This window comes from Halictus rubicundus, chromosome 15, assembly GCF_050948215.1.
Source record: "Halictus rubicundus isolate RS-2024b chromosome 15, iyHalRubi1_principal, whole genome shotgun sequence".
NCBI lineage: Eukaryota > Metazoa > Arthropoda > Insecta > Hymenoptera > Halictidae > Halictus > Halictus rubicundus.
The window spans coordinates 591,420-609,512 of NC_135163.1; the positions used below are offsets into that span (position 1 = coordinate 591,420).

At 41.7% G+C, this 18,093-nt stretch overlaps 1 protein-coding gene across 1 annotated transcript; it reads left to right on the forward strand.

The window, feature by feature from the left end:
- Positions 1-33: 33 nt before the first annotated feature.
- Positions 34-17,768, forward strand: LOC143361851 (uncharacterized). The gene is made up of 7 exons (XM_076801546.1): positions 34-233; positions 1,371-1,585; positions 3,562-7,361; positions 7,967-8,031; positions 8,960-9,641; positions 11,850-11,967; positions 13,257-17,768. The coding sequence occupies exons 1-7, from the start codon at positions 151-153 to the stop codon at positions 13,457-13,459; spliced, it is 5,166 nt and encodes a 1,721-aa protein (XP_076657661.1). The 5' UTR covers positions 34-150; the 3' UTR covers positions 13,460-17,768.
- The last annotated feature ends 325 nt before the right edge of the window (positions 17,769-18,093 follow it).

An 18,093-nucleotide genomic window follows, 5' to 3' on the forward strand; every position in this document is an offset into this window, starting at 1 on the left:
GACAAGTGTTATCAAGTTAGTTAGAGCCAAGTAGCGTTAGTTAACAATGGTAGAATATAAGCGCGCAAATTACATAAAGTGTCACAAAGTGCATGTAATATAAACACAACAAAACATTCCTGATGTGATTGTTACTAACGACAAAATAAGATGATGGAGGAAGTACTTGTGATCGCTGACAATCTGTCAGAACTGATACAAAATATGCAGAAAAGTTTACAATGTACAATTTGGTAAGCTTTCCGCCGGTATTAACAAAATCACATTCTAGAAACATCAATTTTCAAAGTAACATAATGTAAATCAGCGAATAAATACGAATGGTTGTTTTCTGTTACTTTTTGCGTTACGGTATAGGTTATGCTTTGTTCTGTTTACCGGAGTATTTTGGACATTTATGAATGAACATGTAGTATTAACATGTAAATATAGTTAGTCATTTGATCATGTTACTTTGAAAACAATAATAGTTAATCAGATTGTTTTACAGAAGCTGTTTAACATAAACTTGACAACATAATTTTATTCATTAAGTCGCTTATTCATTTAATCGTATACAAATACGTTTCACTATTGCCGATATAATTAATAGTCAAATATTCACTATAGTATATGTATATATATCATTGTTAGATAAGGTGTAAACATGTTTAAACTATATATGGTATGAATTTTACATTACATGCTTATGGTATGAAATATGAATCACTTCCTCTGATATAAAATGTGAATCACTTATTATAATATAAACCCTGGTGTTTCGGATAAATATTAATCGTATACATTTCAATTGTTCTTTACATTTATTGGTAACTTAGCTGCATCATCCATTTTGAATATAAAAAATATCAAATTAAACAAAACACTTTGCCTTTTCTACAACGTGATTTTATAATGTTTTACTATGCAACTTATTAGTAGCTATTCCAGTTTGTATAATTTTTCCTGGTATTGAAGAGAGTAGTAGGTACTCATAAAACTAAAATTATTGATTAATCATATCAGTCTTTATCACTGATTGAGATAAGAAAACCCGCGTAAACCTGCGTTCAATCGAACGCATATTACAAAACGCATGCAATTTCTATTTATGTAATAATCATTGTATATTATTTAATCACAACTTCAAGAATTTTTAATTACAACATCATTGCACCTGCTCTTCTTTTATATGGATTATACATAAATGAAATGAAATTAATATAAATTGATTTTTAACCTTTTGATATTTTTAATATTGAAGCGGAGCATGTGCATTGCAAGTTACTACTTCAAATTTGTTTGTATTATACATTACATTAATTGGAGTATTACTTTATAAATGGTAATAGTATTTTGCAATTAAAAATGCTATACGTTTTATGTTTTAGTCTGCATACCATATCAAACCCCATGAGAACACGATGCGGGCATCGATTTTGTCAGGAGTGCATTCAAAAGGTGTTGCAAAGCAAGAAAGCTACCTGCCCATTGTGCACCTCCGTTATACACAGACGCAATATACGTAAAGATGAGCATATAGAAATATACACCGACAGATTAGGGAAACTGATCGAAGCAATACAAAAGGATACTGGCATCGACAGTGAGTGCATTTTATTCATATTACCATTCTCTTTCCAGAAAACGGCTATTGATGTTGTTATGATTCTCATTACATATTCATAGCATACCGAAAAAGAATTCAAATAAGAATCTTTAATGAATGTTTTTCTCCTTTTGGAAAGAATTTTCCTATCGAAAGCTGTTTTTTGTCGAAATTATTAATGAAAATTTATTAACCCAGACTTTCCTTGTGGAAATGAAAAATCTAGAGTCACTTAAATGAAACAACATAAAAAAGTATAATAACTCATAGAAGAAACATTTTCAAATTTTGCACGAACTTTCAAAGATCCAATCTGAACTAAATAATTAAAAACTGAGATCAAAGTCGATCTCATTTTGTGCTTCGTTTCGATAGAAAGAATAAAAATTAAATTGGATAAATTATTTATAATCAGGATGTGTGGTACAATAAAGCCCAAAAACTGTCGATAGTTTTATTTAGAAAATATCGTGCAAATTCTGGTCAGTTTTATCCATAAATGAGTGCATAATACTAACAAAACCGTCACGATAATCAAAATATTTTATTTATCTTTTAATCTTGCGAAAGTAGGGAATTGTCCAGTTAAAATCGTAACGCTGTAAATTTTCAGGGAATTAATGTTCCATCCGTGATAAGACTCTGCTAGCGTTGTTTGCGGACCATACTTCTTCACGTGTGTATGTCTATGCGCCATATCATGTTCACTCGGGTCAGCTATCCGTTTCACAGGGCGGAACGAGTCTTTCAAACATTTAGATCCTTTTCCGTTGTTTGGGATTCCGATGCTACCTGCTGCTATCCAAAAGTTCAATGTTTTAGGAGGTCTTAACGTTTACGTGTGTCGCTGCATCTCGGGAAATTCCTGCGGAGGACGTTTAACAGACACTTTGTTTAAAAATTTTATTTGATCCCGCTGTAGCGCTCCTCGTATCCGAAGCTGTAGGAATAAATTTATTATCCGAAAGCTATGTTTCATAACACAGAACGTACAAAATACGGGGAAAAATACAAACTTTTTACCTCCAAATCAGTTTTATATCACATGACAATACACGGATTTGTTTTAGTATTGCAAGTGAAAATAATACATCGATATTTTAATGTTCTTCCACTCTTTCCACTGTTTTAAATTTCATCTACTCATTTTCGTCATAAATGCATAAAATCAGTAGTTTATTAATAACATACATGTTTAGTAGATTCTGTTCGAAATCTTTATCAAGGCGTTATCTTTATTAATGCGTAGGTATTGATAACAGAAGAACTTGCGTTACGCATAACTTTTGAACCAGTGAATTTTTTGCATTAAAATTTGGATTTTTGGCATTTTCTCGTAGGATTATATGAAAAAAGTAAAAAATTTCTGGGTTGCTAAGGTGAAGTTCAAGATGAAAATTCATATCTATTCAATTCTGTTTGAAGTCTCCATTACGAGGCGGACAAGTTATTATACAAGGTGTTACTTTGCAGTTTTTATAGCAATAAATGTATTCAATCACGTTCCCGAAAAAGCGCGCCACGAACGCAGGGAATTGTGAGAGCGCACAGGCCCAGGAAAATAATCGGATTAGGCAGCGTTTGTCACCGATGCTGTCTAATTAGCAGATTTCTTAGCGAAGATCTGGCCTGCGAAACTTTCCTTAATGTTCGCGGGAAACATAGATGGCAGAAGATCTTGAGACGCGACCGATTAACGTCCTACTAGTTCTGTAGGACACGAAGATCTTGCATTCCGACTAATTGACACATAATTCATTTGCGAACATCCTCCATCAAACCATCCTCCGCATGTAAGAATGGTCCGTCGTTCAAAGGTTCAATCTGTGTCGGTAACTTCGATACAACCACAAAATCAAATTCGTTAGCCAGAGTCCAGTCAATTTTTCATCCGCGTCTCCCTTGTTCCCCAAAGTTTTAATCGTCGCAAGTTGCGGTAATTAAGCTCCAACATGGTTGTGTGTATGTTTCAGTATCGACGCACGTATCGAGGCCGCGCAGCACACGGGAAAGCTGTTCTTCGGGTAACACGGACACCGCGAAACCCGAGCAAGAAGACCACAATCAACCGAGTTGCTCGTATGCGCAGCCGAAACCGATCAAACCGGCAAGTTCGAAAGCGAAACGCGCCTTGCCGAAATCGAGGAGATCCAAGAATGGTAGAACCAAAAAGGACAGCTCCTCGGAAGCCAGTAGCATAATAAAATACTTTCCAAAGTACGCTCTATCCGGTATTGAACCGTTCCCCGCCGACGAGACGAATTACTCGGACGAGAAGTCGACGGAGATAAAGATACAAAGTTGGCTGGAAACTCTACCGGATACCATGGACTTCTACAATTCGAACCGAGTCAAACCTCCTGAAAGCAACTTGACGATTGATCATGAGCTCGAACGTCCCGCTACCGTCAGAGGTAACAGTAACTCGGAGGTCGTGTCCTCAAGAAATCAAAAGGACGAGGACGGTCGCCGAAAGATGATCAAAGCGAGAGAGTCCTGGCGACGTTCGTCAACGTCGATCCCGAGAGCAAACGAGGTAAGCTGTAGAATGCAAACGGATCGAGTCGATCAAAGACAAAATACCTCTAGCATCGACGAGGAGGTTGTCCAGGAGCGCAGCAGCGAAGACAAGTCACCGCACGACGTTCACAAGACGTCCCCGTGCGACCTGCTGCCGTCGACGGAGAAGAATTGGACCTCGGTGGTCCAGTTCGGCAAAGAAATGCGCTCGAGGAGGAAGAAGATCAGATCCTTGAACGTGAGCATCGGGAACAAGAACAAGAAGTCGACGGATGAATCCGCGAAGGAGCCAGCGCCGAAGCAGAAAGAATTTCCGAGGAGATCTACAAGAAGGAAGACGGAGGGGCCGAGTGTCGCGGGTAACGACGCGAATGAGAAATCGCCGGTGCATAAGGATAGGCGGGAACAGCAGCACGGGGACGAGAACAACGGATCGATGCTGGAGGACGCTCGACCTGTGAGAGAGTCGTCCTTCATCGTGCTCGAGCAGGGCGAGCAGGTGCACATAAGAAATCTGAACAGCCATCAGATGAACGACATTATCGGGGTGGAGGGCGGCCTGCGGGACTTGGAAATTGAAAACCAGCCGCGTAACGATGACAACCAGGAGAGACGTTTTCTGCAGGAACTAGGTCTCTGTTGGACGCCGAGCAAGGGAGCCAAGAGCTCCGCAACCGACGTGACTCCTTCTAAGCAGTCCAGGGAGAATCTCGATAGCCCGAATCTCCTGGACGGCTACGTTTCTGCGTCGACGGAAGAGAAAACTACGAGCGAACCACGCCCCACGGCCAACCTTCAGTCCTCGACCCCTCTGCCTAACAGGTTGTCTCTAAAGCAACGCAACGTCGATTCTACATTGGATGATCCTGCGGTCGCTAGAACTGGCTCGCGATTGCTCGCTGTGAAACGTGACTTGAGTCGCGAGATCGCGCGAAACGCCGAGGGATGCGCCATCATGACGGAATTGACAGTGAAGGGGGTCAAACCCGCCGGAAATAACAAGGCGGGGAACGGACACGTCAGCGACACCGAGACTGCCAACGAGTCGGAGAGCAAGAAACCGGGAAACAAACGGCAGGAGAAGTCTCTAGTCATGTTCAAAAAGCTCGGCAAAGTTGTTAAGTATCGCAGAAGGCCTGTTAGGTTCTTGTACCTCGGGAGTACCATTCGTCGGTCCTTCGGAGTTCAGGATCGTGTCGAGAGGATGCAGAGACTGTGCAACTCGGTGAAACTGGAGAGTCCTCAGGAACTTACATCGGAGAATAGTTTCGGCAATAATACGAGAGTCACGACGAACAACGCGGTGTCGCAGGGCGAAGATAATTTAGCAACCGGAACCGAAGACGCTGCGGTGACCGCGCGGGAAGCATCGGGAAAGGGACTTCCTGTTAACAAGGTATCACAGATCCGAAGAAAATCATCTACTTCTACAGTCGTATCTCCTCATATAACGAGGGCTCCGAAACTCAATATCGAGAGCTACGATATGCTCTCTAAAGATATCGTGTCAGCCACCGTAGCCAACGAACTTCGCGATTCGAACGACATCCTCCTCGTTTCTATCTACGAGACCGAAGAGAACGGTGCTGAGCCCGTTCATCAGCGGCCCTCGCCAGACAACACGGTGCTCGAGAGGACCATCAAGATGTTGTCACCGAAAAACGACTCTCAGCTGAAGTTCCTTTCCCTAGAGTCCCCTACCACCGACACTCAGCCAGCCACGAAGCAACAGGGTGAGAACGATATTGTCGCCAAGAGGAGCGACTTGCCCGATACAAGGAGCGTTCATTCGACGGTCCTTTTAAGGACCTCGCGGCAGGGTTCTGAAGGGTCGGAGGTTGACGCTACATCGTGTAAAAAGAGGAAGCGATCTGCCAGCCGAGATAACCTGGCTGCAAGGATGAAGAAAACGACGGAGGACAACGACCAGGGGGAGAATTCTTGCCACAGTTTCTTGTACAAAGGTGCTACGTACAGCAAGGGTGCTGGGACCGACGGAAAGGACGACGCCAAAACGTATTGTCCTGCTGGTCAGGATACTCGACACGTGGAGATTGTGTCTTTAAGTTCCGACTCGGACGCGGAAAACAAAGAAGACGCCTCGAAGGAGCAGAGGATGGTCTACAAGCGCATCGTACCGTTGGCCACCGGCAGCTCGTCGAGCTCCAAGAAGATTAACACAGTCTTCCCCCGTAACGAGCAAACGACACTCGTAACCAAACGTAAACGATCGATCTCCCCGGATTCGAGCATGGACGAGCTGTACATGACCATGGAAATGTGGTCGAAGGACCTGAGGCCGACGGACAAATTCTCGAGGAGAGGGAAAGCGGAGGGACGCGTTCCCGCCGTTTCAGCAAACAAGCCCAACGAGAGGAGGACCGACAATGCTAGAAGTGAATGCGTCAAGTTTTCGTCCTCGGACTCGTCAGTGATACCCAAGAGAACGGCTCCCTTTAAAAGGAAGTGTTTATTCTCGTCGGACGCTGACTCGAAGTCCGAGAAATCGAACGCCACGAACAGAGGATCTTTTGACGAAACCGGCTCGCTGGACTTCGGAGCGACCATAGATAAAATTAGGGACATTCAAAGAGCGACGACGGCGACGACTTTCAACGACAAAGAGTCCGCGAGACGAATGGACAAAGAGGTTGCCAACTTGATGCAGGATAATTTTGACGAAATTATCGCGAACGTCGATACGGAGTGTCTAATTAGCGATTACGGCGCGGGGTCGAAACGGAAATGCGATTCGAGTGGCGTGGACGTTCGAGCTCCGAACAGGGAGCCCTCGGTCTCGCGACTACACAGGTGTACCGATAAGGAGAACGAGTACAAGAAGTCGGGAAGATTGTACGGCAGTGAGAGCGAGAATGACAAAACCCTCACCCCGAAGCGCGTGAACGCGACTGATAAAGGCTCGACGATAACGGATGATAGATCGCAGGGCCGGGCTAAGCCCGACGAACCGACGATCAGGAACAACGTCCCGAATCGGTTATCGACGATTAATCCGATGATCTACGACAGTGACAAAATGATCGAGGACGCGGTTAACGATGTTACGTTCAAAGATACCTGCTTCGACCAGGATTCGTTGATGAACATCACGCAACATCAGATGCAGATCAAACAGTTCGAGGACGATCTGTTTGGAAGAACGTCGAAACCGATGAAGAAACACGAGGTCGAGCAAAGGACCCCAGAGAAGACGACGAACGAGGGCGACAGGTGCTCGGATTTGAAGGGACAGGTGAGCTCTTGGTTCAATCGGATCCTAAAGTGCTTTTGGTCTTGGGAAATAAACCAGCTTTTTCCTGCTTGGAAACCAAAAATAATATACAGAGTAAAGCACCTAACTTGAATGTTGAAAAAATCAAACTTGACCCTTAAATGCCTCCATTTATAAAGAAGACATGTACACCACATCATGCCCCCCCCCCCACCCAAAATAACTGTCTGTATAGAATTGTTTTTATTTCGAGGATATCTGTGAAAACGGACTTTTTACCGCTTTTGAGAAACAAATACCCGACTGTGCACCGGTCAGCTTATCTCATACGTGTTAGCATTTCTTGAAACTTTTCCAAAGAAGAAACGTTTTCCAACATTTTCTTGCGAGTAGCAAGTATTACTCGCAGCGGAAAGCAATTAGCACTGACGTTTGTAGCCGAGTGGTTTGAGAATACGGGATATTGCCCGGGAAACTGTGCTAAAAAATTGTATAATTTCCTGGCACGTTCGGTATCTAAATCGTGGCTCTCATTATTCACCGTAACTATTCATACCACTACTTACGAGATAAACAAGCCTCTGCACAGCCCTCTCAAAGACTCACTTTTGCTCTGAAATATCCAGGACTCCGAACACTCGGGCGAAGAAGACGACATTGTCGAGAACACTCCTAACGTAAAGACAAAAAGGTAAGTAATGCGAGTCTTTTGTAACCGTTCTCCTCGCTCCACGTCATTCGCGAGCGCGCGCGCGTAATTATTCATTCAATTAGCGGAATAATGCGATCCACGCGAGAACATCATTTCTTAGTGCGCATTGATCCGTCAGATTTGTGGCTTTATAAATCAAGAATTAAACAACCACATTGGTAAATCGTGATCGTTACTCGTGGACGTCGAGGTGGTCTCCCAACGACTATTATATCTATACGACGGATTTTTATGCGAAATAGAAATTGTCTGTATCAATTGCAGGACACAGGAGCTACGTAGACGCTTATTTCTTTTCTTAATAATTCTGTAGTGTTGAAGCCAATGCAACAGTATGTTTAAAATCTTTAAATGCTTTTACTGTTTTGCAGTTGGTCTATCGATTTTTGTCATAAATGCATAAAATCTATAGTGATGAATATATTTCAAAACGTATGTACATTATTTAAAAGAAAATGTAGGCATCTACGTAAGAACTGAAGATAGGACCTTAAAGACCAGCTTTGTACCTTAAAGTGGTAAATTAATAAATCTTTAGGCTGTAATGGTATTTTTTAATCAAAACGCTTCGTAGCATTTGTATTTTAGAATTGAATATTTCATATGCAGCAACCTAAAAGATGCTTCAACGAACTGTACGAATTGATGGAACAGTTGTAATTTTCTTGACTTCGCGAAAAATGCTACTTTGTCCAGCACCGTCGTCGGAAATGGCACGGTGCGAATGTGTTGTCCCCGTCGTTGGCATGGACGAGATATCTCGCGTCGCAATTCCATTAACATAATACGTTCATACCATCTCATGAACGACTTTGCGACATCGAGATATCTGGTTCATGCCAACAAGGGGTTAGGCGAAGGTTAAATTTTCATAAAAGACTGATCAACGTTCAACGACAATTTCCAGCATGCCGTCGTTAGACTCATCGGGGAATAAGGGATATACAGAATCGGGCCGAGCCGGGAGCACTCCGTCCTCGACGTCCGGAAGAAGCGCGAGCTCACTGTACCAAAGGCGCGTGAATCCCCTGTGCCAAAGCACGCCGAAGGTCCAAGTAAAGGGACAAGCGAAAGGTGATTGTATGGGAGTCGCGGATACAGCGGAGAAGAGGCGGCTAAAGGCGGCGAGCACAAACGAGCCGATGAATAAGACAGCGAATGAAGTGGCCAGGATCAATGATCACAGCCGGACCCGGCGGAGATTGTGTTTCGTTTGCAGCGGTCTGATATCGTCAGAGATCGAACAGGTGAGGAGGCTCGCCAGCCTGGCGAACGCCGGATACGTGAATCAGTTCGATCAGGGTGTGACGCACGTGATCGTCAAAGCCAACGAAGAAAACAACAGCGCGAGCAAGACCCTGAAGTATCTGCAGGGTATCGCGCACAGGAAGTGGATCGTGGGATATCAGTGGGTGATCGACTCGCTCAGGGAGAAGGAATTAATAAACGAGGAGAGGTACGAGGTGGTAGACTCCAGAACTCTCGAGGCGGGTCCTCGAAACTCCCGATTAAGGCAAACGAACCTGTTCGAAGGATTCGCCTTCCTGTGCATTGGACCCTACCTGAACGTCTGCGTCGAGGAGTACGAGGTGAGCCTTTCGAATACCTTTTACCGAAGAAAATGGAGGCTGTTCGTTCAGCACGCTGAATGGTTCCCTTGGGCGGGCTGTTTTAACACTTTGTGCCCGGAAGACGCTTTGAAGCCCCGTTTTCGTTCAGTCGGGCTGGTCAAAAGTGGCTCCACCAGGTTTTATACCTTGTACAATGGCTAGTCGATAAGCAGGGGCTCTTTTAGCCAGGACTGGGTAACATCTTCCCCGCCGTCGCTGCACTACCCCCACCATTTCTTTGGTAGTTCCTCACCCACGGGCCTGGAAAATATCTTGCCCGCTCTCCCTACTCTGGGACCTAGTGTGTCACTTAACTGTACCATCTAAACAACCTCATAACCTAAATGAAAATATTAATCGTTTTTTAAGTTCAGATTAAGGTAAAATGATGTGTCTCTTGAGGTTTTTGTGATCCTGTTGTAATATACACATAGATGATGGTTTTCTGAAAAAAGGGTTTCATTGGTTCAGTTTTGCTCCCCGCTGTAGATACATACATACAATGACCTAACCCTGATTCCCCTGTAAAAATAGTCTATTTCAAAAATAGTAAATCTCCTAAAAATTCAAATTGTTCTTAAAATGTAAGGGTTCCAAATGTCCTTATTTTATTTATTCCCAGTATATTCGTCGTAGTGTCTCTTAATCGTTCTAAATAGATTAGTAAAGCCACCCATGGAGGCACATATAATTGAACTACAGTCGCGTCGATGTGTTGAAGCACTTCTATTATTTCGCGAGCTGACAATATTGTTTCGTATACATATCTACACGAGCTCTCTTAATCTTCTGTATTTTCTGACCTTCTTTGCATTACATATATGGAAGCAATACCTCAGTATTCCAGTAAGTATCGATGCGAAAACATTGCATACGTTATGGATAGTGAGTTTTTGAAGATGCATCCCAAATTTGCAGTCGGAAAATAAGTTTACGTGAATAAATTCTCAATTTATAAATACAAATTTGCAATTAAACGTCATTACTTAATGTAATGAATTAGTAATGTAACATAGTTGCTTATGGAATGTTTTCTAGTTATTTTTGTTTTAATATGCCGAAAATACGAGTTACATACAATAGAAAAATTATTATAAACGGCAACTTAAATACCGACGCGACTGTATATCATTTTGTAGGAAGTGAAAGACAGGAAACGCGTTGGACCGCAAAGAGTTAAGAGCACATTTTACAACAGACAGTTATCAACAGTTACACAACCGAAAAATCGTTTTTTCTCTCACGTATAAAATTACGAAAAATAGTGTGCGAATCTTTTCATTGTTTCCGAATATGTGAGCTTTAATCACGGTACTGGCCTGGTCGAGCACGTTACAAAGAGGGAACTAGATCGGCTGGCAATGTATCCCGTCTAGAGTGTCAGGAAAACGCATCGAACCTAGATATCTCGCCCACGGTGTTAGAACAACAGTATCGGTTCTCGAGATACCTCATACTAGGGTGGCTCTTATTTTCCACATTTGAATTTTTTTACGGCACCACCCAGTATTGTTCCAATTAACAAAAAAAAATCTGTGCGAAGTGGGAGCTCGATCGGATAACGGGAAAACGTGCCCCTTGGCCCTTAAACATTAAGATAATTAATTGAATGCTCGTAAAATCGGTTTTCTCGAATATCTTCTAAATTATTGACTGTTTTGAAAAATATGTTCGACAAAACCTGTAGATCTGGTCAGGCTGCGTCTTTTATGTTGTATTACTTTCTTTCGTAAAACAAACGGTCTTCCTTTGAGAAAGAAATTGAGAAAAATGTCGGAACAAAATAAACAAATTTTCTTCAGGAGTAAATAAGAGCCACCCTAGTGTGGAGGAGTTCCGTTTCCGGGGAACAGTAGTTCTCGTTTAATGCGGCGAACATTATGATCACACTTAAGATTGTTTCCGTATTATGGTAAGATGAAGGAAGGTCCAAAGTACCGGTCCAAATTGCATTTTTATCCTCTCGTCCATCTAACCGGTTGTTCGCGAGATGCACCGAGCAACATCGAGCAACAAACCGAAAGTTGAGTACTCGGTAATGAAACCCTCTGCCCCGCCGCGCCGTTGGTACTGCCATCGGTCCAACGAAACACATTTATTTGCGTTTTCCTGTCATCCAATTTTGCTAGGCTATTTACAGTTGAATCCTTGCCAAGTTCCGCGGCTTAAGAATACGTTCTATTGCAGGAGTTACTACGTGCCACTGGCGGCACTGTGGTCGACTCGCTGGAAGCTTTAACTGTCGCGAAGACACGGCTGAAGATCGTTGTGATACAGGCCGACACGCACGAGCACGAAATCATCGGTGAGTCTATTGTACGCGTTTTACTTTATTCCTTACAAGATCAAATGAGCTTGGCGCAAGGACGCTACAGTTCCGGCCAGTGTCGCCAGATGAGCACGAATTGAGGGGAAAAAGTTACCCCCTCTCTGCCAGTGCGAATATGACGAAACGCGTCGGAAACTTGGGGAATAGCGCGGTAGGAGGAGAAATTAGAGTGGGAAAACAAGTCTTGATCTGGCGATACTGGTTCAGGCAGCATAATCGCCAGATCAAGACTTATTCCCCCACTCTAATTTCCCTTTCTACCGCGCTATTCCCCACGTGACTTCCGCCATGTCCTGGTCGCGTGACGCGTTACGTCTCTGTCGTGCTGTGTCACAATGTCACGTGACTAATCCGGTACTGGCAGAGAGAAAGGGTAACTGTTTCCCCTCAAATCGTGCTCCCTCCCCTCATCTGGCGACTATGTCAGAATGGAACACACAACCATCACGTCGTGTGAAAACAAGTGAACACTAGTAATTTCACGTGACATTAGAGTATGAGCCATATACAGGGTGTCCCACTTAAGTGTACTTCCTTAAAAGTGATTCCTGAGATCATTTGAAGTAACTTTTTCCGTTGCGAGATTGTTCTCCGCGACTTTCTTAAGGAGTTATTAGCGAAAAACACGGACCAATCGCAGCGCGGCTACAGCAGGCAGATTCCGGCCCGGCGACAGGTCCCGCTGCGTGTAGCGTTGGCATTGGCCGAGCCGAAATCGGTCCGTTGTAGCCGCGCTCTGATTGGTTCATGTTTTTCGTTAATAACTCCTTAACAAAACCGCGGAGAACATTTTCGCACAGGAGAAAATTATTTCAAATGACTTATAGATTTTCTAAATATCATAGAGATTTTCTTTGCGTCGTTTCGATTTGGAGATCTCGTTACTTTAGGAATTTTGCGAATTTAAGAATCTTCGTGTAGCTCATTCAATTCTGTATATTTTTTAATTATGCGTTGTACTGTATATTGAACTTATTAAATTCAAATAACAAGTTTTAGTTGTCGTTTAATATTGCGTGTAGTATGCATGCTTGCATGTTAGAACTAACGATGATGTTTTATTATTTCGGAAGCTTCATCTTACTTAACTACGCCATTCGCTACAGCATTGAAACGAACTTTTGGGACAACCTAATATTTCTCGACCAAACCTCTTGGTAACGTTTGCATTCCAAAATCGGATATTTCATATCCAACAACTTAATTGAAACAAGTTTTTCCTAAAACGTCAAAAAAAAATGGTTTGAACATTGTTTTTTTAATAGGATGGTATAAGAAGTCTCGAGCTGTGCCAATAGTCCACGACTGGATAGTCGAGTGTATCAGTCAGTACAAACTGATATCCTTCTACCCATATCTGCAGGAGTTGTTGAGGCAGGATGTCTTAGCACTAGGATTTCCGAAATTCCTCCTCGAAGATGATCCTGATGACGAGGACGACGAAAGCGTGTGCGAGACGTCCTCTTGAAATTTAATCCGAAAGAAAGCTTCTCGCTTTTATCGCAATCGTTGCCAAATGAACACTGTTCGTTGAACACCAGACAACGGATTTTATTTATTTTTGCATTATTTTGAGATAATATCGAAGGAACATTATCCTACTTTATACTTTTGCGGTTATGTCCACGAACGATGAACTTTGCAGAAACATCCGTGGTCTAATTAGTGCCTTCTCTCAGGGCTCAATTAGGGTAAGAATGATCAAAACTGGAGTTATAATTTGAGCACATTAAGTATACAGCCGTCTCTGTACATTCGGTATTTCTTTTATGTTTCATAACGAAGAGTATATTTTTTCAGTAGAAGAAAGCTTATTTTATACATTTTATAATATTGTTATTAGTATTCACTTTATGCTAATACTTGTATATATGTATCTTTTTACTCTGTGTTGGAGGTTAATTCTTGTAAAATAGTCGAGTGTATGTATACGTTCGAGATAGTTTTGTTCAGAAATGCGTAAGACAGGATTGTTCGAAAGGATTAACTTGTTGTTGAGAGTATAGTTCAAAGTATTATAAGCTGAGATTAAATTCTCGTTGAAATTGAAGCTGGTACAAAGTTTTCTTTTTAAGGATTGTTTTTTAAGGAGAAACATCTTCGTAAGTTCTAAAGTGCGAAATTTTCGTAGCTTCTTTAATTAGCAAAACATCTGACGTATAATACTTTCGATTGCATAATAAATTGAACATAAATCAATTGAATAGTCCGTTTTCATGGATCATTTAATAACTTTAATGAATTTAACGATCGTAGAACAGAAGAGATGTGGATCTTTAATAAAAATATAATTTAAACATAAGAATATCGACTAGTTTGTAAGAATTCTCTCATCTACAGAGTTCGTATATTTAAGCTACAATAGTTTGTAACGGTAAAGTTTTTCTGCATTTGTGTTGTTATTATTCAGGGCCTTGTTGATTTGTTTCCATTCGTTTACAGAACTATAATAATCGTCGAGTTACCAATATTCTTTTCGTAATATACAGTGGCCCACGAAACTATCCAAATGCCCTTTAAATCAGAATAACTTCTCTTGAATTGGACCAAACGACTTGATTGAAACGACCGAAACGACGAAAGAAAAATACAAATTTAAAATACGCGTCTTGTAGATCTATGTTAGTTATACGCATGCTGAAAATTTCATCGGTTGACGCAGAAAAAGACGACACGCATCGAAAGATGTAAGAATCTGTGGATGTTAAGCAGTAACTGGCAAAACTCGTGAAAAACTGTGATTTCGACCACTTTCAACCGCTTCTACCTCATGTGTACGATAATCGATTTCGATGAAATTTTCAGCACGTGTATAACTAACATAGATCTTCAATACGCATATTTCAAATATTAAAACGTACCTTTTTTATTCTATCATGTAATTCTTACAAAAACTGTTTTACACGTCACTTAGTAAATCAGTGCTTCTAATTGCTAAAAAAAAGTGTAGTCGTTTGTTCCAAAAGTGATTCTGATTTAAAGGGCGTTCGAATACTTTCGTGGGCCACTGTATCTCCAACGTGAATCATAAATTATATAATAAAGAATGAAAAATGTACCAGATAATTTAGATGCACAAGCGTGACTTTCTGCGAACAAACTCCATCCTGACGATAAAAATGACAGATTGACGTTCGTTAATTCGCAACGCGTTTTAAATTATTCACATGTCAAAGAACACGAAATGACGATCAATGAAAAATTCATTGCATATTCCCAATTCTATAAATTATTTTATGAAGTTCTAGGAGTAGAAATACGGTCAAAATTTGTTAACTCAATCTTCTTGTCGTAAACATCTAACAAAAAATATTGAGAAAGGAAGATTCCCTTGGATCTTCCCAAGAATGTACAAACAAATAGCCTCCAAGATTGACTTTCCGTTCCGATTCCTCGTTCCATTCTTTCATGTTCTTCATCAGATTCCTATCTCTTCCCCGCGTGTAGCTTTTCATAGAGTCATTTTTCATTTTTTACTCTTCTGTTTCCAAAAACCTTCGTCGTTCCTATTTCGATATTTTTCACTTCGTTTCGAAACCCCGCCCAACCTTTTGAACGTTCCAGTATTTTCACTTTCCCCATTATTTTCTCGTTTTCTTCGCTAGTCGTTTATCTCTCTCTCTCTCTCTCTGTCGATCCTTGTCCATGATAAGCAGCGAGAAAGGGGGAGCTAGAAGGCTGTCGCGCCCGAGCCCGCTACAGTCCCGGTCATCTCTTTATGCTCCGGTGTACATCTCTTCTTACGAAGGTGTAGTCGCTGGTACAAGCCAACGTGCGCGTCACGCGAAATGTCACTTGCCTTGTTCTTCCCTTATCTTTTTTTCCTCTCATTCTCTGCTTCTCGATTAACGAAAATTTTCACACCCGATAGAATCCTCGTGCCTTTCTATTCTACACGCTCCACTCACGAAAGTGGATTAAACCATCCTTCACACTCATTTTTTACGCATGTCTATTGTTGATTTAAACGTATTTCGAGTGCCACCAATTACAGCAACGGGCCGGTCCTCTGTTCAACCAAGGGGCCAGAAGTGGTCTTTGTTGAGTAAAGCGCCCACATCGTGCCACGAGCAACACCGAAAACTTGCGAACTTTCGAATCGCTTAAAGATCCTTGAAAGATTCCTTGGCGATACCCCGTGGCACGGAGCCGAACATGTCGGACTGTTGTTTTTACATTGATTTCTTAGTGGTTTTTTTTTTGTTATTTTTGATTTTTTTTTTTTGTCACTTCTATACAACGTCGAACGGGTCTACAGTCCGTTCGGTCGGACACTTTTCAGCTCCAAGTCAGTTTTCTGCGCGATCAACCTTTCCGATATTACATTGGTTTACCATTTTGAAACCAGACCTCGAAGTTAGAGATCGCGCGCAATCGGTCGCTGTCATTCCGCCGAGGCACAGACGCACTTCCTGAGAGTGTCACACGAACATTTTATCACTTTTCATATTTCTTCATCAGAAACATTGACTTTTCCGAAGATCAATTTCGTCGATCGTCCACGAGCGGAATGATCGCGACCACGCTGGACTCTCGACTCGATTGTTCTCCAGCTGTACAAACGAACGATCAATCAGATATTTTCTGCCAGTACTACAATAAATATAAATTTTTTTCGTTTGCATAAAATTGTTAAGGACAAAGAAGTTCTATTAATGATAGTCGCAAAGAAAATCGTACGGTAAGGGATCAAATGTAAATAACGAATGAACTGGTCCTGCAAGGAGTTCACAGATGAATGATAAAGGGTGTATAGAAATGTCTATTCTTGACAAATTTATCGTCAGGGTGGAATTTGTCAGTGTGAAACTGGAAGGTGGGAGTCGTGCGGGGTCGTCGTTCGGATTTCGTTCTTTTTCTTTTTTAATTACGTCGAACACGTGGAATGCGGACAGATAGGGTATGTAGGACGAGAAGGTGCTCACAGCGTGCAATATCAGCGGCATGGGATGGGATCAGAGGCTGCATGTTACGAGGGACATCGAGGCCGCTCACATATTCACCAAGGCACACGAACAATATTGATCTGCCCGGGACCACCTGTAGCCAACTCTCTCGTTCCCCGCTCGCGCGGCACACACCGGTGGTTATGAATCTCGTCCAATTGCCAGCAAGTGAGGAGAAATAATCACTGTCTGGCCTGCCATGTATTCAAAGTGCCTTGTATCATGTTAGCGCTATATACAAGTTTCGCCGTGCCAATTAGAATCGGTGACGACCAGTCCGTTCGCCCCACCCAATGTCCCATCTAATCTACATTGCCGCTCAAAATCACAGTGGATCCAGAAAGCATTTCAGGAGGTTTCAATTTGTAGCATATTTTAAGTAAAAGTTGATCTTAAGCATCTCATATCGCGTACAAATATCTTGGAAGAAAATGAATAGTTTCGAAAGCCTTCAAGTTTCTAAATCAGTCTAGGTTGGTGGCTTCACTATTTCCTCTAACGAAATTACCATGGTTCAAACACCGACGATTCTTCAAAAATAGGAAGGTTAAAATACTTTTCGGATCCGCTGTATATTACAATAATAATCGAAATGTCGCTTTTGGTGCTCCGTATGTTTACATTTAGTGTTAATGACTTCATGACTAGTTTTAAGTAATCGACATTAAGAATGTGCCGCTTTTGAGTGGCAGCGTATGTTTACCTCGTAACTAGACGCGCACACATAGTCTGTAACGTTGCTTCGAACAAAACGAGAATTATTTTTGTAAATTTTGTACCCAAGGAAATTCTATTTTCTACGTCCTGCGAAATACAAAGAATCTGGACAGCTTGTTGTCACGTTTATTCCTACCTTCGTTAAACCTAAACAGCGCTTTTAGAGCGTTCGTGGTAAATACTGTAAGATCGACATGCTACAGGTGATTAGAGCCTCTCACTATACACGGAAAAGTAACAAACCGTCATTGTACTAATGTCACAATATAAAAGAAGAGCCTAAAATTGGTCATTTTGACCAGTTTGATAGTTCCAATATTAATAACAGGATATTTAAACAATGAGCATAAATATCTTTTGGAAAAGTCCACGCATACAAGGAATTTTGATTAAACTTTAATTTAAAAAATAAAATTTTCTAAGTCAATTGCAAAAAACA

What these genes read in the sequence shown, in the direction of transcription:
- LOC143361851 (XM_076801546.1), top strand. Translation starts at nt 151, where the DNA reads ATGATGGAGGAAGTACTTGTGATCGCTGACAATCTGTCAGAACTGATA. An exon ending in CCTAACGTAAAGACAAAAAG is followed by an intron (nt 8,032 to 8,959) that starts GTAAGTAATGCG and finishes GACAATTTCCAG; the next exon opens with CATGCCGTCGTTAGACTCAT. An exon ending in GCACGAGCACGAAATCATCG is followed by an intron (nt 11,968 to 13,256) that starts GTGAGTCTATTG and finishes TTTTTTTAATAG; the next exon opens with GATGGTATAAGAAGTCTCGA.